At 38.2% G+C, this 26,882-nt stretch overlaps 3 protein-coding genes and 2 long non-coding RNA genes across 7 annotated transcripts; 3 read left to right on the top strand and 2 right to left on the bottom strand.

Annotated features, from left to right (window-relative positions):
- Positions 1–3,203: 3,203 nt before the first annotated feature.
- Positions 3,204–6,336, top strand: LOC106905578 (uncharacterized). Its single transcript, XR_015763811.1, has 2 exons — positions 3,204–3,387; positions 3,455–6,336. It is a non-coding gene; the product is annotated as an uncharacterized LOC106905578 (long non-coding RNA).
- Positions 6,337–8,121: 1,785 nt separating this feature from the next.
- abtb1 (ankyrin repeat and BTB domain containing 1) lies at positions 8,122–13,099 on the bottom strand. 2 transcript variants are annotated; one of them, XM_014970487.2, is made up of 12 exons: positions 12,877–13,099; positions 11,722–11,784; positions 11,567–11,622; positions 11,306–11,450; positions 11,014–11,173; positions 10,879–10,924; positions 10,593–10,709; positions 10,328–10,440; positions 10,147–10,245; positions 9,891–10,058; positions 9,364–9,564; positions 8,122–9,056 (listed from the first exon to the last, which is right to left on the bottom strand). In XM_014970487.2, exons 1-12 carry the CDS (start codon positions 12,930–12,932, stop codon positions 8,850–8,852), a joined length of 1,431 nt encoding a protein of 476 aa, XP_014825973.2. In that variant the 5' UTR covers positions 12,933–13,099; the 3' UTR covers positions 8,122–8,849. The 2 variants fall into 2 exon arrangements, with proteins under 2 accessions (XP_014825973.2, XP_014825974.2); XM_014970488.2 differs by lacking the exon at positions 12,877–13,099 and having other exon boundaries at positions 11,541–11,622; positions 11,722–11,775.
- Positions 8,938–9,850, top strand: LOC148158432 (uncharacterized). Its single transcript, XR_015763812.1, has 2 exons — positions 8,938–9,075; positions 9,325–9,850. It is a non-coding gene; the product is annotated as an uncharacterized LOC148158432 (long non-coding RNA).
- A 307-nt stretch (positions 13,100–13,406) lies between the features above and the next one.
- On the bottom strand, positions 13,407–19,023 carry LOC106905577 (deoxyribonuclease-1-like). Its single transcript, XM_014970474.2, has 10 exons — positions 18,773–19,023; positions 18,614–18,696; positions 18,194–18,282; positions 18,013–18,099; positions 17,820–17,932; positions 17,470–17,582; positions 16,498–16,655; positions 16,303–16,399; positions 16,036–16,147; positions 13,407–14,558 (listed from the first exon to the last, which is right to left on the bottom strand). The coding sequence occupies exons 2-10, from the start codon at positions 18,692–18,694 to the stop codon at positions 14,446–14,448; spliced, it is 963 nt and encodes a 320-aa protein (XP_014825960.2). The 5' UTR covers positions 18,695–18,696; positions 18,773–19,023; the 3' UTR covers positions 13,407–14,445.
- Positions 19,024–21,759: 2,736 nt separating this feature from the next.
- Positions 21,760–26,840, top strand: LOC106905576 (keratin, type II cytoskeletal 8-like). Of its 2 annotated transcripts, XM_088007280.1 has the most exons (10): positions 21,760–22,112; positions 23,032–23,240; positions 23,326–23,386; positions 23,536–23,631; positions 23,733–23,897; positions 24,780–24,905; positions 25,145–25,365; positions 25,985–26,043; positions 26,092–26,127; positions 26,327–26,840. In XM_088007280.1, the coding sequence occupies exons 1-10, from the start codon at positions 21,852–21,854 to the stop codon at positions 26,398–26,400; spliced, it is 1,308 nt and encodes a 435-aa protein (XP_087863406.1). In that variant the 5' UTR covers positions 21,760–21,851; the 3' UTR covers positions 26,401–26,840. The 2 variants fall into 2 exon arrangements, with proteins under 2 accessions (XP_087863406.1, XP_014825959.2); XM_014970473.2 differs by having other exon boundaries at positions 21,766–22,112; positions 25,985–26,127.
- The last annotated feature ends 42 nt before the right edge of the window (positions 26,841–26,882 follow it).

The following is a 26,882-nucleotide window of genomic DNA, read 5'->3' as shown; positions in this document are numbered from 1 at the left end:
TCGATGCCAAACATGCTGGTAAGCATGAGATCAAACCATCCACAAACACTGAAGAAGGAGGGAAAACAAAGGGTGGCTGATGCAGTAAAAATGTATCAGATCCGCATCTGATGGACACAACTTTTAAAGGAATCCGGAAGATCCCAGAATGTCGTGTTTCTGTGACGTAATGTAGGTTATCTTTACTAAGCTTTGTCAGAGAACCAGCTGTCTTGGACAAAGCTGACTAATGCGACCACTGCTCGCTTGCTCGTCTTTGCCCTGGCTGCTAATGCTCAAGAGAGCATGTAAGGCTTAATCCCATATTACCGTGGCTATGTTAAGTGTAAGGCACTGACAGTGACACTTCCAAAGCAGAACCTAGAGGAAAGCAGAGACATAAACAGCATACCAGATTAATAAACATGAGCTTGAGTCAGGGTTAAAGAAACCTCAGGGTGCTGAAAGGATGCAGCAGTAATATGATGGAACCCTCTCTTTTTATTAAAATACTGTTACATCTTCACAGGGTGAAAAACATACACTATAACATTTCCATGAATGTTAGTGTTGAATTTAATCTTTTCAGGTAGAATTTGTGGGTTGCTGTGTTGTTTAAATTGATTATGACTATTATTAAACTTCAACTTTAAAAATGAGGCAAAATGAAGTAAAAGTAGAATTTACAAAACAAAATATGTTCTTTTAAGTTGTGCATCACCTGAATAAAATCCTGAAACAGGATTTTTAAAAATATATATCATATATTTATTTAAACAACAATAGAGATGATGCCAAAATGACATTATTTGCAGCAATTCTCTCCAAAAAGTGATATTGTATATTTTATTTGACATTTGTCTTGCACAATTTTCTTACATGGATTCAAATTTTTGGGACAAATAAAATACAATTTATAACTTAATTCTACCTACATTAAATCAGCAATTATTAATGCTCCACCTATGGTTAGAGAGCTCAGATAACTCTCACACAACAGGCTTTCTAGATTTTTAGAACTATTTTTTATTGTGAAGTTAATATTTTTCCTAACTTGTGGTCCCCATTAACTATTAGGCGAAACAAAAATAGCTACATCTGGAAAAACTGAAAACAAATCTGTATTCTGCATATATGTACATAGATCCACTGTATTCTTGCAGCAGAGCTCATGTTATCAACTTTCTGTCTGGCCTCATGTAGTCATTTCCATCTGCTCTGGTATCTTATGAACGCTACGTGTGAGCTGCATAAAGAGGGTCACTGAGATGAACATGTTGTTGTGCAGGAGAACAGATGGTGTGAATGACACAACTCTGCATGATGTGTGCACGTCATCAGGGTACTATATGTGGTCGGGAGACTAAAACCAAGTGAGACGGAAGAAACTTATGGAAAAAAAAAATCAATGGAAAGAAAAAGCTCTCCTAGATGGAAACTAAAATGAAAAAAGCATTCAACTTAGCAAGTAAGAAAATACGCGTTTGCTCCGTAACTGCTCAAGGACATGATTTTTTTCCCCCCTTAGACTGTATCACGTTTGCAAGTAAAAACATAGGTTGAAAAGCAGAGTTCTCGGACAATACCAAATAATGAATTGTGCTATCAGCTCTGGTTTGGTTTTGTTTAGTGGAATGGATGATTAAAGAAACAAAGCATATTGGCAGTTTAACAATTCATTGGTTTGAGTAAGCAGTACATCGCTGTGCTGCTTACTCTTCATCAAGCAGGACGCCCAAACTGATCGTTCAGGTGATTAGGAAGGTTGAGGTCAGGACAACAAGCAGGTTATTTCATTGCTTCCATCACTGAATTCTGGAGGTAGCCTCTGATAAGATCTCTGATAAGACCACCTCTTTGGGAGTTTAGTCTTTAAGTGTGGAGTCATTACATACTTAAAGGGTTGAAGAATCTCATCTTAGTGCAACTCTGTATTGACATTCCCTTCAGTAATGACAAGCCTTGTTTTTCCAATGAGGTATTGGGGGGGATTTGGAAAGTTTTCCACAGATAAAACCCACATCCTCAACTCTGCTGCATGATCCACAGTAAAACACGTGTTTTCCTTGCAACTGCTGCCCTATTTCAGAGGAATCAAACAGACTTTCCAACTGTGCAAGATTTATTGCCTTGAAACATTGTTACAAAAAGAAAAAGTGGAACAAATACAAATACAAATCCTTACTTTTCATATTAAGAATTCTATCTTTAACTAATACTCTTCCCTCTGAAGTTTACTGTAGTTAGTCACAGGGTTGTGACTCAAAGCCAAGAGATCATTCCCTTTGTTTTCTTCTTAAGGTAATGTATTAGACGCACTACAGGGGAGATAAATACGGGCCATTGTTCTCCATGAAGAAAAGGCATTTAAAAAGAAAATTACTGCTTGGATTAACATTGTATTTCAAAACACAACGGGCCATTAAGAACACATCTTCTTTTGTCTATGGTGAGAGGATACACATACCATCATTACTGTTTTAAATTGTCTGTGAAGTTAAACCTTTACACATCACTGTGTTGTGGATAATACAATTACAAAGGGCAAAAAGGGGGATTTGATTAATCGCCTGTCAGAGTACTGGTTTTGGTGCCGTGCTGACTATGGGATCAGAGTCATGTTAACGGAAAGCATAGTGTCATCTGGATGAGCTGGCAAAAGAAAGAAAAACAGACTACCCCAGAGCACTGCTCTTAAGTACAGCCCTGCCTTCAGCTCAGTCTCAGTTTAGCATATTAGTAATGCTAATATGTTAATCAAGACAACCCAGCTAAATATCACTACAGGGCATTTGACCTTACGTAAAGATGAGCTGATGACAGGGTTAGAGGTTAAGCTTCAAATACCACTAAAGTCATAAGGATTATATTAATTAGGGTTGAGAGGAGTCAGTCATTCAACCAGCACTCAAATGCTCTTCATTAGGGCCACAAGGGCATACATTAGACTACTTATTCAAGAGTGAATATGCAGTGGTAAATATCCTGTGATTCCTGAAGGTAATCACGGGATATTAATATCCCGTGATTACCTTCAGGAATTTAACATCAAATCCGTAAATCATGACAAAAACATAGTTTCATCACCACATCTTAAACTATCAGTTTTATCATTTTGGAAAAATTGATGCCTGGCCTGCTACTTAAAAAAACTGTAGAATATTTATCTACTTATGTGTTGAAGCACTGGATTTTACAGGACAGGTATGTATAGCTTTTACAGTAAAGTGTTGTTAATTCATATACCTTATGTATAGCCGCTCCAAATAATAGTGTAGCAGCATAAATGGTACGCTGCCACTTTAAGGCCAATTTCGGCTGCTGCATATAAGCAAGCCTTCACCTGTCATGAGGCTGCTTGCGTCGTGACGTCAACTCCATCTGCTTCCTTTGTTTGCACCGTTCTGGGTAAGCGTGGGTGTTTTGTTGTCGGCTTTAATAGTAGTTATTAAAGCTAACTGGTCTATCTGCTTAGCCTCCTTTGCTGCACCTCCAATATCTGGACCGATCTGTCTGTTCATTTGTTTGCTGACAGGAAGGTAAGGGCTTAGCGTGCCTAGGCAACATCCACCCCATGTAAACAAAATCTTCACATAGCATTTTCTTAAGGTTGTACTGCATCTTGTATTAATTTGCTCCATTATTTTTAGCCTTCTGATGAGTCTCTAATCAGCAATGCATCTGGAGTGACACTCGCTGCTGTTTTGCCTACCTATAAAATGTTTTAAAAGACTAACCTGAACTTTCCCTGCTGCCGGGAGCATTGATGGCACTACAAATGGGATAAAGTGCAATATTGTAGTGCTTTTGTGTCACTGTTAAACTCGTATTTCATTTTTTTTTTTGTCTTTCTTTTAGGGACCGAGGCTTCTGTGGTGGCAGTGGTGACCCCTGGTGGCGGTGTCTTGTGTGTTTTGTTGGAGCATCTTTTTCTTTGCTGTGTTTTTGTACTGTCCAGGGTGGTCCCTTTTTCTTCACTGGATATTGCCCCCTTCCCTCACTACTTGCCCTATTGATAAGCCTCGGTTTTATTTGAAATGTTAACATTTTATTACAATAAATCTTGTCAAATGCATTCACTGTTTTAACCATTCAATTTCAGGTTACTAGCAATTAAAAAAAAAACAAAAAAAAACATTGAAGTTTAATTTTTTGTAGAACTTTCTGAATCTCTTATTTCCAGCAGAACTTACCTGTATCCTTATTGCATTGCATTTTCCTGGAGTTATTCCAGGTGGTGGTGTTGGTCATTGTAACCTTTAATGTTCTATATTTGTGTTCATAATAAAAATGAAATCCACCCCAGGTTGCCACAAGAGGATGGGTGCATTCTGGCTACATTCAAGTTGTAGAAACATCTTGATCAGTGAAAACATCTTAATTTTAAGCTTCATGGCAAATTCTTAGTCATTACATTTAGGGCTGAAACGATTCCTCGAATGATTCGAGTACCTCGATTACTAAAATTCCTCGAGGAAAATTTACCTGCCTCGAAGCTTCGTTAATTTGTGTTTTATTAGTTAGCGCACCGTGTTCCGGCCGGGACTTCATTTGCGTTGCGCGGAGCTCTCACTTCCGCCTCTGAGTTGTTGACAAAAGCTAAGTCTCAGCGGCATAAAGTCCAATCTTCAAGATTGGCCCGTGGGGATTTTATTGATTGATGATAATGCCCGACTTTTTATCGTTTTTTGGGGAACCAATAAGCATCCTTAAAATGACTGGGGGAATGCCTGGAGTACGGCAGCATTTCTCCTCCGGGGCTGCTGGTTGAAAGCGAACGGCGGGAAGAGCGCTGAGGTGAGCGGATAGCCTGAACAGGGCGGGCGGCTGAGTAGCTGATGCTTACCGTGTAAATGTAGCTTTACCGACGAACCGCACAATAAATTTCATATCCCGGTCTGAAGAAACGGGTGGCGGAGCGCATCGTACATGGCTGGTAGATTAGTTTCTGAGTGTGACCAGTGAAGGTGTCGTAAATATCCCGTATTGCTTCCCCCCGTGTTCGTCCCCCGGTCTAACGGTTCGTCAGTCCGCTGGTCTATTTCCTCCCCTCCACCCCATGTTCGTTCATTCGCCCTCTCCTCCCACTCCAGGCGGCATTTCCCGTATTTTCAAACCCAAAGCGTGACAGGTTAGGTGGCAAGGTGAGTTTAATTAATCTATTAAACTCACTGAAGATGAATACATAAACTAAAAGCTGGATTGTAGACATTTTTTATAAGCATATTTGTGAGCCTGCCTCTTTGTTATTAAATTCAATATAATTTCAGATTTTTCTATAACTTTTCTTCTGGTTAACTTAGAAAGTGAGCTATTATTGTTACAGGTTAGTTTTCTAAACTACAAAAAAGCAACTGTTAGGGATGCTCAAATATGAAAAATTGGACTGATATTGATATCTGATAGTAACACCGGTATTATGCCAGATTTACCAATATTTCATTTTATTTATTTTTTTATCCGATTACTCGATTAATCGTAAGAATAATCGATAGATTACTCGATTACTAAAATATTCGTTTACAACAGCCCTAATTACATTAATGTAATTTCTTTTTTTTGTTTTGTTTTGTTTTTACTTTTAATTTTGCAAAAACGTATAACTGGGTATTTGTTTAAGGAACTTAAAGGAAAGAGATTAATGCATTTTGGAATAAGTCTGTAACATAACAAAATGTGGACAAAGTGGTAAACTTTCCGGATGAATTGTGAGTGTATAAAATCCAGGTACACAGGCTCCGACTACAAATATTTATGAAGGAATACATTGAAATCAAGTTTATTTTGCCATTGGGTAGTATGAGAAGAATGGCACTGCAGCAAAATGTTCAATGTGAAATTGCAGAACCATAAGACCATAGTTTGCTTTGAATACTGTTGCATTGAAGGTGCAACAGTATTCCCTATGAGAGAAAATAACACCTTGTATGGCATACTTTGGATGTTTAGGGCTGTTAAAAATTCACACACAAAATAAACTTTAAAACACCATCCTGTTCAAATTATTTTTTACATAGGCAGAATATGTCACTATGTTCTGTACTATTTCTGCAGCTGCTGTTCACACATGCACTTACCAGCGGGCGATTCGGTGCTGAAAATGTGGTCTCGCAGCTGGAACATCTGGGAAGAGTACAGAGAATGCTGCACATGATGTAGAAAGTGTGTGGATATCCCATGCCTAGATGGTTCAAATCAGGGTTATTGATAACACCAGATGCACTGGAATATCTCCACATCTGCAGCAAGCAAATGCAAAACAAAACTTAGGTCAGAGAGATACCAGTATGAAGCGCAAATTTACCTTCCTTCAGTGCCTTAATATAGAGAAAAAAGACAAGAGTACTAAATTCAAAATGAGTGGAAAATACCAAAAAGTATTGGGTCAGCCATCAAATGGTACAATTCAGGTGGCTGCGTAAAATTAGTGTGGTCAATGAATGCAAGGACCAACCAGCACTATGCATTGTTGCGATAGCTCAAGGAACAGTGGGTACTTTTCCGTGAACCCTTTCAAGTTTGCAGCCAGTGCACAAAGCAATGTCCAGTATGAGAGAGTTTGGTGTGGGAGAACAGGCCTGCACATTGTCCTACTTTCAACTCTATAGAGGATCTCTGGGATGAGTTGAACAGCTCCCCTTGTCCAGCATCAGCGTCTGATCTCACAAATGCATTTATGAAAGAAAGCTCAGACATTCCTATAAACACTCCTAAGCTTGGTGGAAAGCCTTCTTAGAAGAGGTACAGCTGTTATAGCTACAAAGGTTCAAGTGACATCATTTTAAAGCCCATGGATTAAGAATGGGAAGTCATTCATCTTTATATGTGTGGGATGCAAACACATAATGTGCAGAACAAATGCATTACTGCTATTTTTTTTATCACTTACAGTAATAAAGGCTACACTTCATGTCTAAAACAACTAAACTGATTTTGTCAGCAATTAGTTTTCACACCTCACGTGGCTCCTCTCAGCCTTGAGGTTTCTTTTGAAGTTGAAGTCTTTCAACATTGACTTTAAAACAGATTCTCCAAGGGAAACTGAACAACATCTAAAGCATAATGTCTGTTTGTCTGAAGCAGGATGCAGCACTCCAGATTTTCCCACCCAAGAGTAAAAACAAAAGTGAGTGGCTTAGCAACAACTATAAAACATTTGGGGAGGAATCTCTGAGTGAAAACTAATTGGATTGCTTATTTCTTATAAGCATTCAGCAGGCACAGGCTGGAAGCCAGCAGTTTTGTTTTCTATAGGATGGCGACAGTGTTGAACTTCACCGTAATTTGTCCTAACAGCTGCTCCGCTGCACTGCTGTGATTTGAGCTCATAACAGGGGGCTCCATTAAGCTGATGTACAGCTTTGTTATTGCCTCCTAGAGTCTTTGGAATGAGCCTGATGGAGGCTACATGGGTGCAAGAGACAAAATCTAGAGCAAATATGCAGGTCAGCATGCATACAGATCTGAGCAAAGACATGCATGCAGTGTCACTTATTTACATCCTATCCTTCATGTTGCAGCGAACTTGTGAAGATTGTGAATGACTGTGAAATGACTCCTTTCAGACAACATTCCCACGAGTCCAGAGTCCTGGCTGGATAAAACCCTGGTTCACAGAACATGGTGAAGTCTTAAATGCAGCCACTCTACTGAGAGGAAGCCCACAAGCTTTGAAAGGCTGCGCTTGAAGATAAAATAAGAAATGCTGCCATCTTCAGGCTGCCAATAGAACTCCTCCCGGAAGGTGACCTATGTTGCATCAAATCTCCTTTATTATTAACAGAAATGCACAAAATTTTGACTTTTTTCTTTGAAACAGAATAGTTATTTTGACTCTGCAAAGAAATGCAAAGACAAATAAATTGCAACTTTAGCATCTAGTTCTTGTTTTTAAAACTGATTAAGTTTATTGCATAATTCTTCCCTGAAAGAACAGTAGAAATAATTAAAAGCCTAAATTTAATGACAGTCATGCTGACAATTGTAAATAAACTTCTAACCAGCATAGTAAGATGAATGTCTAAGAGACTACTAAAAAATTTGATTTAGTCATTTATGAAGCCAAATAATAATGCAAGTTCTAATGCAAGACCTCGAGAAAATATTTTTACAACAGGAGATAACAAAAAAAATAGACAGCACTGTTCACAACTTTTATTTTATTTACTTGCTACACACATAAGGCAAAATGGGTTTGCTGGAAAAATAAGCTCCATGTTCAGCTGAAGCAAAGTGCAAGAGTGGAGTAGAGGGTGATATGTGTAAAGATACCAGAGGGAATCCCACAGTTCGAGCAGTGAGGTGAAGGAGAGCCACAAAATACTTTCAAGTAACCACAAAACACAATTTAATAAAACAGAAGACTAACAGGAAGTTATCTGAACTAGTAAAGGGAGGAAAGATTTTTTTTAACCACATTGTTCTGAAATGTGAGAATTAGAGCAATACATGCTCTCCATGTTGCCTCTTTAAAGCATTAAAATACAATTTCTTGACGTTTTACATGATACACATGAAAAACGTTACATTAAATCTAGCTGCTGCAGATCATTTTAATTTCATGCATGAATAATGCAAAAGTATTCTGTTATTAATATGTCACCCTTCTTCTTCGCAGCCAATCTCAGAGTTTAATGTCAGTACGAACCAGATAACTTTCCTCTTGTTTGGTAAGGACTTCCTTTGAAATGAGTTAACTCCCCAACAACCACCTCCGTTCACATACGGTACAATCTGTGCCATACGCTGTAAATGAAATAGAACCTGTAAACATAAAGATGCATATGTTTTTCTTCTCACCTCACTAAAGATTCCCTCCAAAAACGACCTTAACATTTCTGCACCAGATAGACGAATATGATGAACTCCGCTCAGCAGTCAATATTGATGCTGGAAAGCAGCTCCTCCAGAGACTCCAGCTTCTGATTGGCCTCCTCGATGGCGCTGTACGTCTGCACGTTGCTGGCGATGTGGAAGCGGATGTCATCCACCAGAGGGACAGAGTCCGTCTCCTGTCGCTCCTCCAGCGACGCAGCGTCCTCCTTTATCATCTCGGCAAACTCGTCCTTCTCCACCAGCTGTGGACAGAGATGGCAGGTACACAGGCGTGAATGCATCTGGAGGAGGAACTGGATGTGTCTGACCTGATCATCTAGAGCTGTGCCATAAAGCATCACAGTTCTATTTTTTTTAATATATTTTTCTGTTTTGCCTTAATTAATTTTAGATTCATCATCATTTTATCTTTTTCTCAAAATGACCGTCAGCTACTTCAGACCTCGCTAAATGAATCAAGGAGTAAACATTACAAACCACAGTCAGTAACACCCAGGTTTGAAATCACAGGTAACTGAGCCACGATGAGGGTCACACAAAGACGCCTACCCGCTCAATGATCTTTGCCATGAACTCCGTGCACTGATCCTCCAGCCGAGAAAGACGGAAGAGCTTGGCCGTCTTCCACATGTGCAGGACGTTGTCCTCACAAATCGCCTTGGCGAGCGTCTTCCCGCAGAGACGCTTCAGCCCCGGCAGCAGGTACATGTCAGCCACGCACAGCACGTCAAACACGCTGTCCATCGTCAGCTGGACGGGGAAGAAGAACCGATCAGCGTTAAAGATGAGCGCATTAAAAGAAAAGTGTTGGCAATCCCGCTGAATGGAAAACATCACTGTTGTGGTAATTTAATAAATGATTTTTAAACTTTTCAACATTACATTAATCCACTTCAACAGATAAATGAATTTCCTGAAAAATAAAAATCCTATGTAGAAAATGGCATAACTACACTTAAATTTGTCTGATAATAAAATTGGGTTGATGATTTAAAACGTTTAAACCAGAATAAATGGATCATTCTTTTTCACAGCACTTTAAAAGCTTCCGACTGTATTCACACACACACACACACCTCTGTGTCATCAGTGTAGATGTAATACATGACGTGAATAAAGACTTCATGGGAGATGTTGTGCAGCGTTATCACCGGGGTGCTGGGCTGCGACTGCAGCTGCTGGCCCTCACTGAAGTGGTCCTCCAGTAAGGCCTTAAAATAATCACTGCGCCCGCAGAAAAAAGCCTGAAAACACACATTATGAAAATCTGACATTACCAGAACAATAATTTTAGGGTTTGGATTCACGTTTGTGGGCTTTGAAGTTCCTTACCTTGTGACATAAGAAATCGAAACCCTCCACTCTGAAACAGATATCAGGGTAAGTAGGGAACAGATCAACCCTGTTAAAGGGAAGTTCACCAAATCCAACCTGGGGCAAAAAGAAAGAAGAGTACGTAAGTAGCAGTTGTTCTGTGTTTAGCATCAGGATTTCACTGGGTTTAGCGTCTCACTCTTAGTTCAGTGGGTAGTGCACAGTCTGCCAACTGGGCCATCTCCTCTTGGAGCTGACAGGTGTGAGGCTCAAGGCTAAGAACTTTGACACAGGTTCCAGGCTTGTTGGACACTTCAAAATGACAGGAGAAGAAAAAGAGACCTTTTCAGATTATAATTCATGGTGAACCAAAACAATCAAAGCTCCAGAGGAGAAAAAGAAAGAGATAAATCAGCAATATGAATTATGAACTACACAATGCACATATTAACTACCAGTCTTACCAAATTCATAGACCTGTTTACATTTATTCTCCAGTTCTTCCATAAGGTCTGCCATCTTGCACTGCTTAGCGAGTCGCCTGCAGTCTTCCACCAGACTTATATCAATATCCATTCGTCCTGTAACATTATGAAACAACTAATAAAGTTCACACTTTTTTGTTAGGCATTTTTTTAAATTAGTCTAATTAGAGTTAATTAGGTTGTTTTCTATTTATTTCAGTCTCTATTTTCTTTTGTATTAAAATATAGCATAGATGAAAATAGAAAAAAAAAAAAAAACACTCACCGGTATAAAAATATTGAAGAATTGCTCCAAAGGCTGCAGGATTGATCTAAAATCAAAACAGTTTTTGTTCCAATAAAATAAAGTTTATCACTTGAAGGAGACAAATTTATTTATTTAAGTAAAATTCAAAATTACCAAGGGATGTTTGAGGGTTATAAGGTTCTTTCCTTTCCATTTTGTCTCAAACATTTCGGTGAAGTACTCTGAACGTGCGCTGAGAACACACCGGTGAGCTGCAAACATTTGCCCATGAACCAGGAACTTGACATCACTGTGCTGACCTTGCTCTAACAACCTGAAGGGAAACAGCAGGGATATGTTTTATACTAAACTGTTTTACCTTTGCAAGCGTTAGTAATATATTTGTGTTTTTTTCCCCCCAAAAGCTAAGTTAATACCCTAAAAAAGAGAAAATCTTCACACTTACATGTGTAGGAAGTAGTTAAAATCATTGCGCTGCATGGCACGGACGCTGACGCACTTGTAATCTTTGAGCAGGCGTCTGATTGAGTCGTTCAGGGAGCCATACACACATCTTTCACCATCGAATGTGTTGGCTTCACACTTGGCCCCTGGAAGTAAATCCACATAAAAAAAAACAAAAAAAAACAATCAAAATCTAGAATCCTTCAGCAAACATCCTTTTATTATGAAAATCTCACTTTATCCAGTGAAAATTCAATTTTACCACTAGCCAACAGGTACTGGACCAGCTCCTCGTGGCCACAGAGGCATGCATAGTACCTGCAGGAAAAGCAGCTCTTTTTCTTAGGATACTGTTATGATAATGCTTTGTAGAAAATAGCATTAGAATAACTGCAGGTCTGCAAACAACATACTTACAAAGGTGTGCTGTCCCACTTATCTCTCACATTGAGGTCCACATCCCTTTGTTCAACAAGGTACCTTAAAGAGAACCATAAAGCCTGATCTGTGAACATATTCAGTTTACCATCAGTCCTTATCCTCCGTTTTAAGTGAGGGAGAGGTTTTATTTATAGGCAATAAAACAAAAGAATTTATGAAAAAAATTAATCTGAGACAGACAATACAAGAAATGCAACAAAGTAATGTTTCTTTGCAAGGAAAAAATAATCTAAGTATTTTGTTTGAAATGTCTATTTTTATTTGTACCACTAATCTGAAATTCATTTCTATTAATGTAATTTCTGTATAATTATTATTATCATCATCACCATCATCATTACTATTATTACAAGTAATGGTCACAAAGTTTATATTTTAATGATAGTCTTTTTATATGTTTTACGGTGTGGACTTGGAGAAGGATTTACTATTCAGTTGTATGCCATTTTGTTTATTTTGTCTGGGTTCTTTTAACATGATCAAAAATAAAGTATTTTCCAAACGACAGTAAAGTAGTACTAAATCCATATTTCACTCTTATTTTACCCATAAAGTAAAATTACATCAGCAATAGTGACTTAGCTGTGCACGTTGTTAGTATTCATCTGATGGGTGAAAGTGTCTTTCTAGTTATTTATAAAGCACCTTAAAATAACCGAAGGTCCACAAAGTGCTGTACTTGTACACAATATCAAGAAATCGATACGTTAACCACAGTTGAAATAGACAAATTAAGATAGTTTAATTAGAGTAGAACGTGCAAAAGGCTTGAGCAAATAAATGTTTTAAGACAAAAAGCGAAAATGTATCTTATAGAAAAAGACTTAATGCTGTATATCGCTGCAAAATACAGCAAGCAATATTAAAGATTTTAATGTTAAATATTGCACACAAAAACTCTGACCTACAAACGTTAGCCTGACAAGCTGGGTCATCGGTGCTAATGTTAGCAATCTTCCGCTTCTGGTTCCGAGCAAAAACATCGTTTAACAGCAGTTAGCGGGACAGGACAGGGCTAATTATTTATTTTCTTTTATCGCACATATATGTCAGGTGTCAGCCTGATGAAGCAGATGCTTGTGAAACAATGTTTATGCAAACCAAAACGACGTTAACAGAGCCGCTGTTTACCTGACTCTACAAATGTCGCCCTTTCTGCAACTACTAAACAAGTCGTACACATCCATGGCCGCCTCGGAGTTCTCGGTCCTCTGAAATGCATTGAGACGGCCTGTCTGCCGGTTTGGTGTGGCTGCAGGTGGAGCTCGAAGGACGAAGAGAAAGTTGACAGTGTCTCACACCTTGTTGACAAATCGCCGCTGCAGCCTCTGTGTTTTCGTTAAAGGGGCCAGTCACGTGACTACCAAGCTTACTTCAGTTGACTTACGGAAACGTAGTAACCCGAGAGGCCGAGACAAGAACAAATGTGAGAAGTGTAGTTAATGCTACGGTAATGTTACAAATGATTTCGAAATTTTTGTACCTTTTTATTTAAATACTAACACAGTATTTTTTACAAGAGTTAATTTAACTGACCGAGTTTTTTTTTCTCTGTAATTTGGAAATATTCGAGCTAACTTGTGTAGCTTGAATGCATCACATGTCAATGCGTTGAATCATCCTCAAGATTTAAAAACACAATTGTGCAAAGACAAAAAAGATATAGGTATAAAATATTGGCTATTTATTGTTTAAATATATTTTCCTTTTTTATCTTTATTTTTCTTGCTGTTTTGTGAACAATTACAAATGAACGTGATCGGAACATTATGCTCAGCATTTTGTTTGGTGACTTACAGCAAATGTGTTAACTTCAGCTTGTTTCATGTGGTCAATATAGATGTCCCAGCAAACACATAAATTATTTATATGTTTTACTTACAGTAAAGGAGCATGTTTACAATAATTCATGGTCACTGGCAGCGGGAAGACTGTGTCAAGATTATCAAGAACCTCAGGCGGTCTTAGAGGAACTCAGTCTTGGGAAATATTGGATGTTTCAGCATGACAGTGATCCAAAGTGGTAGTCCTGTCTTAAATCTAATATAAAATTGGAGAAAGGAGCTTATGGTGATGTCAAAGTGATCTGCAACTTCAAACACCTGAAGCTCATCACCAGAGATGAATGGATAAAACTACCAGTGAAAACATTCACAAAGCTAGTCAGTAATAATGAGACATGTTTGGGTGCTGTAATAGTCATGGCTATCATAAAACTTTAAAGACATGACAATTTTTTCCTAAACTTGAATTAAATATATATTTGTATCTTTTGAGAGAGACTAGTTTAATTTAAAAATAAGATTTTTTTTTTGTTTAATAATAAATTTAAATCCAAATCTGCCAGAAGTAAGAATAATTTTGGGATTAACTGTATATTTCAACTTTGCAAGCCCACTTTATGTTTCTAATGCTTTAAATCAAACACCCCGTGATATGTATTTACTTACAGTAAAGGCACTCTGGGAAGTACCACTGTGAAGCCAGTTGAGCATTCTCTAAAAAGCACTGAACTGACAGCAAGCAAACACATAATATAAAAGTAAAAAGTATTTGAATAAAAACAAAAAAAGAATCAGAATAAAATACACTAAATAGCCAAACAAAATCACAAACAATTTGCAAAAACCATTTCAACACATATGTTCTGGCTACATACTAAATGAAACAGTGGTATTTGAAATTTTCTAGTCACTTCGTTCATTCAACTGAGGCAAGTTTCTTTTTCAGATAGGAGATTTGAAGCTGAAGCTTTTCTCGCTGCAGCAGGAGGATTTCTTTCTGCAAGCTCATCACTTCATCCTGCAAACTCCCTTAGAACAGAGAATACAGGGAAAACATCACTGTGATTAAAAAGTTGTGTTTTTATTTTTGCTTTTAAGTTCAAATGCATTTACTATTTTTACTGGTTTTTATTATCACTTATACTATTAAGTCAAAGTTACCAAATGTATAATCCGTTTTATTTACTTTAATTTCTGGGTTAGTCGTGATCAGAAAATATGAAAAATATGATCAGCATAGTGACAGTGAAGTCCTGTCAGATCTGACCGAACACAAAGGCATGCCGTAGCACTGCAAAAAAATAAAAATAAAAAATAGGAGCTTGTTAGGCCGCTCATTTAGTTCCTGGAAAGGCTGCGTGGAAGGACTGGCAGTCTCCCAGCAATGTAAAAAAAAAAAACCACATCACATTTCTGATTAGTTTTCTTTGTTCATTTCTACGTAATAACCTGCGGCAGCAAGTTGATTGACAACTACACCTTCACAACAAGCTGAATCAATCAGCAGACATAAGCGCCTGGTATGAAAGGTATGAAAGGCCCCACTTCAGTAAAGAAGAGATACAGAGCAAAAAAAAACAATATGCAGATTTTTACTGCAGTGCAAAAAAATTAAAAGTTTTTTGACAGACGAATAGTTCTTATTATGAGCAATGTCCTGTTGTTCTGCTCAACTTTTATTTTCTTTGCAACATTTTGTGCCCAAAATAATCTGTTTCTTTTATGAAAGGTTTTCAAACAAGATAAGGTCTGATTCCCTGAGACTTTCAATTCTTTGATAAATCATGTTCTTTTGACTGAAATCATTCAAACATGGACCTAATCCAAACTAATGTTTTTTATCTGTTTCATTGAGGGTGTCCTATTCAAGAAGTACAAGAAATAACTTTGAGTTTATAGCATATAATGTGTTTTTATTGCCCTCTCATTTTCTCTGTAGTCTTTAAGTTAAGTAAGGCAAAAGTATTTCCTTTAATAAATACTTTCGCTTTAGGATATAGTTTTTGCTTAATCTTTGAATTTTTAATATACAAATGCAGAACCTGAAGGAACTGGCTTTTACAATCACTTTGGACCTGTGGCGTTACCTCCAGTCCTCACAGGTCAGTGTTTCGTGTCTATTAAATTTAATGGTTAATTTATATCCATTACATGTCATCACGTTCTGCAGGGAAATGTGAACAACCTATTTGGTGTGTAGAAGTGGGGAAACAACTAAAAATGCAGCACAGCTGCACTCATTTGGACAATGTGATAACACAATGATCTACATCTATCCTCAAACTAATTAATGCAACAGCAACTTTTAACTGAACACATCACAAATCTAAATATTTTCCAAGTTAAAAGACACTCCCAAATTCCATACATATTTGAACTGCAGCCTCGCCCTCAAGCACAACTGCAGAAGTTCAGAAGAAGCAATCATTAAGTAAATATTCATTTAGCTTCAGTGACCTTCCTTTTAACACTTAGTAGTCATAATAAATTACAATTGAATTGTTACCTGTTGCAGCTCTGCTAACTGATCCCGTAGCGTTTCCACGTCTTGCCAGCCAGAAAGGAGACGCACTGATCAATTCGACCTCAACCGGATAACGATCGCTGACTCTGAGCGCCTAGTGGAGCATGTTTGCACTAAGTCAGGGAAATATTTAAAAGGAAAACTTTTTTCCTTTTAAATATTTCCTTATTTAAAAGCTCTTGCTTTTAAATAAGGAAATATTCTTGCTTTTAAATAAGGAAAAGCTTATTTAAACTCGCCATATCTCACCATTTTATCTGTCAGGTTAAACTCTTTCTGGAAACTAAAGGCCTTGGCAGAGTTTGGCACTATGGTTGCCAGCAGATCATCTCCATACACAACAATCCTGCATAAGAAACAAGGTTTCTTAATTGAGCTTGGGTATTGAAGCTTGTGTTCCAAAGGCACAATGCCTGTCATAAGCTCTGTAAAAATAAACCTTGCCTGTCGTAGGTGTGATTATTTGTTGTCACTGAAGTTGTATCCACATCATCAGCAATTAGCCAGTGGAAATTTATGTCACTGCGTATTCGAATGTTTTGCATTTGCTTGTCGGTGACAGAGGCACCGTCTGCTCTGAAATCCCCCAGGATCATTACGTTCTAGAAAGAAAGGGAAATAAAAGTAAATAAAACCATTTCTTGCAGAGCTCTATGAATTATTAATGCCCTCTGAAATTTACATTTTATCATATTACAAACACAAATTTCAGTGTGCTTATTGGTTGCGTTTGGTGATAGATCAATCCAAAGTAGTGTATTGTGAGGTGGAAGAAAAAGTGAGAGACGCAACACAGAGATGAAAAGTGTGGAATGCGATGCTGATCAACCACCTCTGCCCTGATGACTTCACAGAATTTGACACATCAGTACCATCCCATGGAGGATTTTGGTTTAAGGTTCTTGTCCTGGTGGAAGGCAAACATCTGATTTGTCTTAAAAGCTTTTGCTGCCTCCGCCTCTTGTTTGTTTTCAGATTTGCCCTGGTTTGGTTCCATCCACTTTTGTATCAACTCAAACCATCTGCCCTGTTCATGTTAAAGGAACAACTGACCTCACCTGTTTGACCTGTTCACAAAACAAATGGAAAAGAGATCCAAGACCTGCCGCTAAGTGTTTTGTGGAAGGGGTTATGGTGTTATTACCTCACCTTACGTTATCTTTGACATGTCTGCTGCATCACTTTGTCTTCATTACAGTCTTAGTTAACTAATTTATACTGAGGTTAAATTACATGTGGATTCTGATTAGGTTTCTTGAGTTTTACAGCTTTGTGCTACTTTGTCTGATATTATTACATCATAGAATCCCCAAAAGGTTTGTGGCTCACTGATGTGAGGTAAATCTCACATCAGTTAGCAGCACTGATAACGCCGTGATACGGCACAGTTTGTGTCAAATGAGCTCAAATTCTTACATCAGTTTTCCATTTGTCTCTGACCATCAGGAAGACATCATACAGCTCATCCAGTTCTTTCTCTGAGTCCTGAGGTGTGGCACGAACTGGGATCAGCGCCAAATCCTTCAGCACTGCAACAAATACGTAACATTCATGAAACTGCACATGTGTGGCAGGAGAGAGCACAAACCTGACAAACTTGCTATTTCTCCCTTCTACTTATACGTCAAAGTAAATCTCCTTTATTCAAACAGGAGAGACAGACGCGGACATGCAGCCATGACTCAGACAAGCAGCAGACTCCACTAAATCTTGGAACTCTGACAACGCTGCCTGTTTGTGTTAAAAGACGAGCTGCAGAAGCTGACCAGTGTTGTGAGGTTTGAAGTAGAGAACGTAAGGCTCCCTTGCGAACGCGTCCACATCGTTCTCCTGATTGTCTTCATACTGATAGGAGTCAATCAGATCCACCATGTCATCCCTGAAAGTTGAATAAATATGTCTCGTTTAAACAGCTCTGTGTTGCGGCGCTGAGACAGTCGACACGGCGACGGCGTTTACCTGTAGAGAAACATAAACTGCTCCTTGTATCTGGTCCTTCCCAGGCGGGCGCTGAGCTGCAGGGCGTAGTGGTGGGACGTGTTCACCCTGAGACACTCTCAAAGGACGGCCGGTTATTTTTCTACTCTCAAAGGCTTGAAGTGAGTTTGGCTTAAAGGGCAAAATAAAAACATACAGTCACCTGTTCAGTTCTGCCAGGAACAGCTTGATGGAGGCCCCACTCACATCCACCACCTCCAGAATAACTATGATGTCATATCGAGACACGATCTATAAAAGGCAAAGGCTTCTGTTACAATACAGGATCTACAGTGGAATAAAACGCACCCAGGCTCTGACTAATGTGTGACATTGATGGTTTCTATTTATTTATTTCTTTGAAGGTCTTCATAAAGCATCGAAACACTATCACTTAATTAGTTTGAAGAATTTTCATTTTCAGATTTAAAACTACTCCTGGCTGCTCTCCAAAAATGACAAGATTTAAAAGGCTCTTTGTAAATATAATTGTGATTATGTGATGAGTTGATCACAGGGTCCCTGCTGCCTGATAAAACACATGGAGCTTCTGAAAGTAGCCATGTCTGATTTTTGTTTTTACCTTAACAAGAGTTGACAGGACATCTGGGTCTGAGACTTTAGTCACTCCAAACCTCTGTGCGTTGAATGAAGCAATCTTCATGCCTGACAAGAGATGGGGAAACAGTTTTCTAAAACATACATTTAAAATTATGCTTTTTGAATCCCTAACTTGAATTACCTCTGATAATGTACACACACTATATAAATGTCTTCTCCTCAGCAGCAGGTAGTACTGGTATCCAGCATTAATTTGTATCCAATCCCATGAGAAACCTATGTCTCTACCGTTTTTTTTTTCCAAAGGTAAACAGATGATTGGTTTGTCGCCATCACGGGGACAAGAGGGATCATTTGTACAGAGCTAGTACGTTTTGACAGCAAGTGGTCAGACAGGTTATATTGTTCAGTTGATGGTGATTAGGCTTGGTTAAATTCAAAGTCACTGTGCAAAGAAGAAATGTTAAAAAAGAAAGTAACCTCACCTTCCATCTTAAAATCTTCTCAGTGCTGCTAAACTAAGTCTAGACAAGACAGTAAATGTCAGTTCACACAACTTCACATTTGGCATTAGAGTACTTTGACCAAATCATCACCACCATGCTTCCTCACTGGTATTGCATTAACCCCATCTGTGTGGCATATAGAAAACTGATAAAACCTCAGTTTTTATAGAGGTGCTTTCTCTTCCTTTTGCCAACTGAATCAGCTGTATTTGACTAATATTACTTGGTTACGACTTCCTACTTAAATACTGTGCAAACAGGAGGCTGCGCTGCAGCTTTTCATTTTTTAACAACACACAGTGCTGTCGAGCAGCCTTTGCCCCTTTACATATTTATTTTGTTTTTCTTTTCCATTTCACTCAAATGTTTCAGATTATCAAATTATGATATATTATATTTTATTATATTTTATAATATATTTTTTAAATTACTTATAGATAACCCAAGTAACTACAAAAGTTGGTTTTGGAATGATGGTTTTTATTTTTTATTTTATTTTATTTTTATTTTTTTAAAAGCTGTCTAAATCAACCTTTGTAAAAATCGAATAGCTGTTTGTTAAATCATAAATTTCCTCTGATTGACCACATGATAGATTGATCTTTACTAAAGAGAAGTAAGATATTATTTGAAGAGCTCTGACCAGATCTCAAAACCCGTCACATTAAAAAACTCGCCCTGAATTAAAAAAAAACAACAACAACAAAACAGATGAAAATTAAAGTCGTTGAGATCCTTTGGTCTGAAGACGATTACAAAGATGCTTCTAAAGCTTTTGGGGTTTTTTGAACCGTAATGAGAGCCGTTATCCACAAATAGAGAAACACCAAACAGTGGTGAGCACTCAGTGGATCGGTTGGCTGAATGTGACCTTTTGAAACATTCTAGTGTGACACAAGAAATCACAGAAGCTGCCACATCCGCAATGTCATGAATGCATCTAATTACTGCCTTGCGCAATTGATGATTTGCTCCTTGTTTCTGAGTTGCAATGATTCTTTCCATATTTTTAATGTAGTTTGCCTTCTGCACATGCAAACTGGAATCTTACATAAGAACCAGTCAAATTACCTCAAACAACACCTGGCCTTCAAATTCTAGACAATGGCCGTGCAGAAAATCATCCCAAGGCCACATTCCATTCACTCATAATCCACGTTAAGAAAAGACACAAAGCCTGGGCTCAACAGCCATAGAGTGGAGCTAAATGCTTTTATTTTGAAAGATAAACAAATGGAAGTATAAGAATTGAGAAACAACAAAAAATGCTGCCCGACTGCCATGGCGGGAACACATAAACAAAGGGGATCTGACACAGAGCAACAGAACATATGGACGTATAGTGAGGGAGATAATAACACGATGTGCGATAATAAGTACCTGAGAGCAGGGGGGAGGAGAGCAGGAAGCAAAACTTGCTGAGAAAAACAATCACAAACTGTAACAAGAACAAAGATCTACAATGAACTGTTTCACAAAACAGGTCAAAACCACAAACTTCATCACATTTTGGGAGAAATTGTGTGCAAGATCAACATAAAGTAGTGCATATGAAGGGGAAGGAAAATACAATGTAGTTTTAAGACTTGTTTATACTATTGTTCTTAAAGAAGTGCCTGCATTTTTGTCAGTACTTTGTAGAACCGGTATCTGCAAGTCTTTTGAGATATCAGTCTATCAACTTTCCTCATCTAGAAACTAAAATTGTTGTCCACTCCATTCTTGCAAAACAACTCGAGATTATCTTCAATTACTTAACCCTGCTTTAGTTTTCTCCACAACTTTATCCATGACTTGTTGTTGCTGTGTACTTTTGTCCTCAGGAAGCTGTTTTTCAGCAAAGTTCTCCAACTAACCTCTGAGGCCTTTATTCGCACATGCATGTATGCTGACGTTAGGATTCACACTAAGTAATCCTAATAACGAACTTGGAGAGTTCTGCCTCCAGGACTCTCTGAGTTAGTGGATTTTATTTAGGGGTATCAGAATACACGACGGAAAACGTATCTGATGCATGTTGAGATTCGATATTATAACTAAGTATTTTGTAAAGAAAACACCAAACAAATCTATAGTGAAGAGAAAAAGCTTGAAGATGTTAAGATGCCAGAATTCCTAACAGGTTTTGGGTGGCGTGCGTGTGGGCTTCATTTTGTTTCATTTAAGCAAACTGAAAGGTGTGTCTGAAAGACGATGTGGCTCTGTGTCTTTTATCTCCGAACCATAACTGGATTTGTTGACAGGGATACGTCAAGAACAGAAACACGACCTGCTATCAAATTCTCTTTTTGTTCAAAAGAAAGATGTTAGATGATTTTTTTACTCCAATATTATTTAATCAGACTTTCCACCGTTTATGCAGTTTGCTGTTCACCAACTGATGTTTATAATAACATAGCCTTCTTCATCTTTGTTCTTCCAACAGATGCTTTCACATGTTCTTATCTTTACAAATCTTAACACACCCAGTGCTTGCACCCACAATACACTTCGAATCCATTTAAGATTCTAAAACCAGAACTGATGAGCAAGATTAGATTACAGAGGAACAATTAGAAGGAAACATTTTTACAGCCGGGGTAGGTGGGAGTAAAACAAGTAGCAGGTGTCTGACTGGTAAATCTGCATTCATGCAACTTCACAATCACACCACACCCAGGTCTTTGCTGTATAAAGTTGTGAAAACAGATAAATGTGCACACGAGAGCTCCAGCACCACCTGAACTCAGCACAACTTCCAACAGAAATCTCATCATGAGTGTAAGGATCAAGAAGAACAGGAAATCTGGACTTTATTCCACCTCTGAAGGCTTCACCAGCAAGTCCATGGGATCCAACACAGTTCCCAAATCCAGCACCACAAACAATGTGGTTCCCATTAAACCTGTCACCGTAAACAAGAGCCTCCTTACTCCTCTGAAGATCGACATCGATCCTGAAGTCCAGGCTCTGCGTACCCAGGAGAAGGAGCAAATTAAAGGTCTGAATGATCGCTTCGCATCACACATCAAAAAGGTAAGGGGGAAATTCTGGTAAAAAAAAAATATGTCTCCCATCAAAACCTGTTTACAGATTTTTTAAAAATCAGTTTCACCCTAAAACAAAATCTGCAATCAATGACTGTTCCCTTGGGGGTACGACCATGAGGCTCATTTCTCTTAGCTACTCTTCAAAATGGGAAAGCTGGGAGAACATGTCATCAGTGATGGTTGCAATTAACAATAAAAATAAGTAGCCCTGTTTTTCATTTTTACAAATCTGTAAGAATAACTTAGCCCCAATGTGACTAGTCTTTGAAGGTGTTTTTTTGTTGTTGTTTTTTTTATGCAGCTCTTAATATAAAGTTCCCCTGATGCCGAAACCATTGAAATGCTTAAAGGTTTCATAGCCTTTTTCACAGTTATAGTATTCTGTTCAGAATATATGGTCCAAATACTCAGAAAAATTACTCTTAACATGGGAAACTTCAGCATCATTAATCCGCATGACCATGTTTTATAATAACCTCCAATCCTTGTGGAATGGACGCAACAAAAAATTTTAACAGAACTGACAGATATTTTTTTTTCCACTAACTGCTTGTGTCATCCACTTGAGAGAAGGAGGTGAGTCACATGGCTCTTTCAGAAACTTCACTGCATGCATTGGAGTAATGCAGCTGTGCGCGTTACTTTATAGTCTCCGAACGTACAGTCAGATCATTATCTAAAAGTTTAAAGCAATCTAATAGTAACATTGAAAACTGGAGGTTTGACTCGGAATTACGCAGCGAGGAGGATGGAAGGTGTCCACCGGTTTTCCAAAGATCACCGGTGGATACTGTTGTAGGTGAAGGATGTGTGAAGAACTAATATTACTAGCCTCACAGCGGATATTTTAGAGTTCAAGAACAATCTTCTCAACTGGATGGACCTGCTTTGTGCTTCTGTTCCAGGTCCAACTGCTGGAGCAACAGAACCAGATGCTGGAAACCAAGTGGCAGCTCCTGCAGAGTCAGGCAGCCTCTTCCTCCAGTACTGAGTTCATGTATAAAGCCTTCATCGCCAACCTGCAAAAACAGCTGGAAGGCCTCCACAACGACGGCAAGCGTTTAGAGGCTGAGACGAGTTCCTGGAATGGTGCGCTGGAGAAATTCAGATCAAAGTGGGACATTTTTGTCTGCAAAACAGATTTCAGTTGAAGAGAGGTAAGATCAGCACAAGTTACAAGATATTTGTGGTTGTTTCAGGTATGAAGAAGAGGCCAGCAAGAGGACTGACTCAGAGTTTTGTTTTGTACAACTCAAAAAGGTAAAAAAAAAAAAAAAAAAAATCATGCACATGAAAAAATATGACATTTTTCATTTTTATGTTTGTAAAAATTATAACATTTTTGGAAATTGCGAAACATTTCAAACACATATTACTGACTAAACAGTCGTCGTTTCTTGGGTCACCAGGATGTGGATGCAGCATTCAACTCTAAGGTGGAACTTGAAACCAAGTTGTCAGATCTTACTGAAGAATTCAACTTACTCAAAGCTGTTCATAATGCTGTGCGTAACCTCACTTCTTAACTAATGAAATTTATAGGGATGTGATTTTTACTCGGATTTTGTTTTATTTGTTTGTTTGTCTTTTTTTTTTCAAATAAAAGGAGATGACAGAGCTAATGGGCACCCTGAAGGACACCTCCGTGGTGGTGGAGATGGACAACTCCCGCAGCCTTAACATGGACGAGATTGTGTCTGATGTTAAGGCTCACTATGAGGAAATTGCTGCTCAGAGCCGTGAAGAAACAGAACGTTGGTACAGAACAAAGGTGACAAAGAGGCTTTTTTATTTCATTTTCTTTATGCTTTGGCAAACATTTGAGGAAAATATTAACATAATTTCAGAATCTGTACCACTAAAAATGGGAGTGGGGTGGGGAGATAAAAACTACCTAACTTCAGTACATTTTTCTTTTTCAGTGTGGCATAATTTCTAAATTAGCTTGGAAATTTTTGCTTTTAACAAAATCCACCACAATTATTGACACCCCTGACATCCATCCATCCATTTTCTTACACCCTTGTCCCCAGTGGGGTCAGAAGGGTTGCTGGTGTCTATCTCCAAATAGACATTTCGGGCGAGAGGCAGGGTACACCCTGGACCAGTTCATCACAGACACCCCTAACAATCTCTTTAAAATAAACTTGTGGTTGGAGCATTTTATCAGTGGTTGTAGCATTTCCGGCACTCCACACACTGTGAGCAACTTCACTAAGTGAAGAACAAACATGATGTAGCCAAAAAAGACAGACAATCTGTTAATGTGATCATTTCTGTTTCAACACAAGTTTTGTCCTCTGATGTTAGTTTCTATCTGCTGAGCATACAGAGATATGTGAAGGTCAAATAGACACAGTTAGCACTACATATTTTTCTCTGGAAGTTTTTGCTCTGTTCTAACATACATATACACATTACTTACTGTATGTAGTAGATTAATATGTTTTTTTAAATCAAAATTAAAATAAATGAAAACTGTTATTTAAAACTGTAAATATGTTATTTGTTTGTATGAATATTTTTCTTTTTAGTCCTTAAAAATCCCAAACTTTGGCAAAGTTTATTAGATAGACCTTTTTCCACTGGTGCTATTTATCTGATATGATAATTACTGTTTCCTTCTCTTCAATCTACGGCCCACGGATACCAGATTGACCTGATGACAATCCAAGCAAACCAGTATGGTGATGACCTGCGTTCCACCAAGGTGGAAATAGCAGAAATGAACCGACTGATCGGTCGCCTGCAGCGTGAAATTGATGTTATAAAACCACAGGTGAGGAAGAGAGGACTGCTCTCTGTCTCTGTCTTAAATTTAAGGATCTAACTAATTTAAAAAGTCTGCAAAACCAAACGCTGTCTGTCAGAGCTTTTAACCACCATATAGCCATATAGCATATATGAATATATGGTACAATCATATATGAATATATGAAATCACACTTCTTTGTTTAATATTAATCCTTAAAAATGACTGAAAAACACACGTTTACACCACTTTTCTATCTTGTACAGTGTGACAGCATTCAGAACAGCATTTGTGAGGTGGAATCAAATGGGGAACAAGCTGTGTTGCATGCTAAAAACCGCATCAAGGACTTGGAGAAAGCTTTGATGGAAGCAAAACACGTCATGGCTAAGCAGATCAGAGAATACCAGGAACTTATGAACATCAAGCTGGCCCTGGATATCGAGATTTCCACTTATATGAAATTGATGGAAGGAGAGGAGGACAGGTGAGAGCTGCTAAAAATCTATCCATTTATAATTCATATCAGTGATTTATCTTTCATTTAATTTTGGATCTATTTTTATGTAGGTTTTCTTTGCACAAGATCATAACTAAGCCAGAAATATATACATTTTTTTTGTTGCTTTGTTGCTTAACTTATTATTTAAGAAATTATTCTCATGAAAACATGAACGTCAACATGCTTCCAGTTTTTACCTTAGATTAACGTGTTATGCAATACTGCCCTCTTGTGGCGAAGACATGCACGTCGGCATGTCAAATTATGTTACTTCGTGGGGAAATTTGGGAAATGTCACCAACGATGTGTTATCTTCATTTTTAATAATCGTTATCACAATTTAAAAATAATACAAAGTCCTATACAATACACTTAAACATGTTTATGTGTGTGAACAAATGTAAGAAAACTGTGGAATGATAGCACAATAACACTTGCTAGAGCAAGTCATTTCCCTCTGGACCAGGTAAAGGTTGCAGTTCTGTATGATGTAGGGTGAATTGAGGAATACTGGGACATCAGCTGATTTAGAACAGGATGAGTAAAAATGCATTTAATCTTTAATGCCCTTCATTTGCATACCTGTCTGCTTTTTCATCACCAGATTTGGACAGAAGACTGTGGTTAATATCCGCTCAGCACCAATCAGACATGTGAGCTCAGCGCCCGTCAGACATGTGAGCTCAGCGCCAGTCAGACATGTGAGCTCAGAACCCATCAGAGATGTGAGCTCAGAACCCACTCAAAGTGAGTATGAGGGTATCATAACGTTGATGTACTTTTGAACCATTTTTGACCTCTGAAAACATACTAGTAGACCTCTTATTGGTCCATAATCTGTCTATTTTCTCTTTCTGAAAGAAAAAAATAAAAAAAAAACCAAGTCCCTCGAAGCAGCAGTAAGTTATGTGTGTTTCACCTGTTTCAACATCCTCTTTCCTGGCAGCTAACCATCAGCGGCGGAGATCGGGGCCGATTCTCATCAAAACGATAGAGACCCACGACATCTCATACAACTAAAGCAGAACAGACTGCAGTGCACAGGCCTCCTGGATCCCCAGCCTTTGTATTCCACAGTGATAATAACATCAGTGGAAAGAGTCGTCTGTATTTGCTTGTGTCTCATTGTGTGTCGAAACTCCGATCAACCTTCACAGCCTTGAGAATAGTTCGCCCTGAATTTGCTGTCTAAAATAATGAAAGAATATAAACATGCCCATGATAAGGTCCACTGCCACTGTTTCCTTTTCAATGCTTACTTTGTGTGGAAAACATTAAACGAATTAAAAAAAAAATTTCTGTGTGGTATAGATTGTTATACTTTATTTGCTCAGTTCATCAAAAAGAAAATGAAGCAAACCAACTCAAACGTTCAGTTTTCAGATGTTATTGTTGAATGAAATACATCAAATCACCATATCGACACCATAAATTCTTAATAAAATTAAAGCAAATCATAAGCCCCCAAAATTGACTTCCTTTGAAAGCATCCTCTGGATCTT

Source organism: Poecilia mexicana, unplaced genomic scaffold (assembly GCF_051168715.1).
Source record: "Poecilia mexicana isolate PSO_F unplaced genomic scaffold, ASM5116871v1 scaffold_7, whole genome shotgun sequence".
NCBI classification, from domain to species: domain Eukaryota; kingdom Metazoa; phylum Chordata; class Actinopteri; order Cyprinodontiformes; family Poeciliidae; genus Poecilia; species Poecilia mexicana.
The sequence above is the reverse complement of the archived record's forward strand: the minus strand, read 5'-3'. Positions and strand labels throughout refer to the sequence as shown.

Excerpts from the sequence above, each read along its gene's own strand:
- abtb1 (XM_014970487.2), bottom strand. The coding sequence starts at position 12,932 with ATGGATGTGTACGACTTGTTTAGTAGTTGCAGAAAGGGCGACATTTGT. Across the intron at positions 10,925-11,013 it reads TAACCCTCAAACATCCCTTG|ATCAATCCTGCAGCCTTTGG; the intron begins GTAATTTTGAAT and ends TTTTGATTTTAG. Across the intron at positions 10,710-10,878 it reads TCTTCAATATTTTTATACCG|GACGAATGGATATTGATATA; the intron begins GTGAGTGTTTTT and ends ATAATGTTACAG.
- LOC106905577 (XM_014970474.2), bottom strand. The coding sequence starts at position 18,694 with ATGAAGATTGCTTCATTCAACGCACAGAGGTTTGGAGTGACTAAAGTC. Across the intron at positions 17,933-18,012 it reads CAGTTTATGTTTCTCTACAG|GGATGACATGGTGGATCTGA; the intron begins GTAAACGCCGTC and ends TTCAACTTTCAG. Across the intron at positions 16,656-17,469 it reads GAGACAAATGGAAAACTGAT|AACGTAATGATCCTGGGGGA; the intron begins GTAAGAATTTGA and ends CTTTCTTTCTAG.
- LOC106905576 (XM_014970473.2), top strand. The coding sequence starts at position 21,852 with ATGAGTGTAAGGATCAAGAAGAACAGGAAATCTGGACTTTATTCCACC. Across the intron at positions 23,241-23,325 it reads CTGGAGAAATTCAGATCAAA|GTATGAAGAAGAGGCCAGCA; the intron begins GTGGGACATTTT and ends TGGTTGTTTCAG. Across the intron at positions 26,128-26,326 it reads GAGCTCAGAACCCACTCAAA|CTAACCATCAGCGGCGGAGA; the intron begins GTGAGTATGAGG and ends CTTTCCTGGCAG.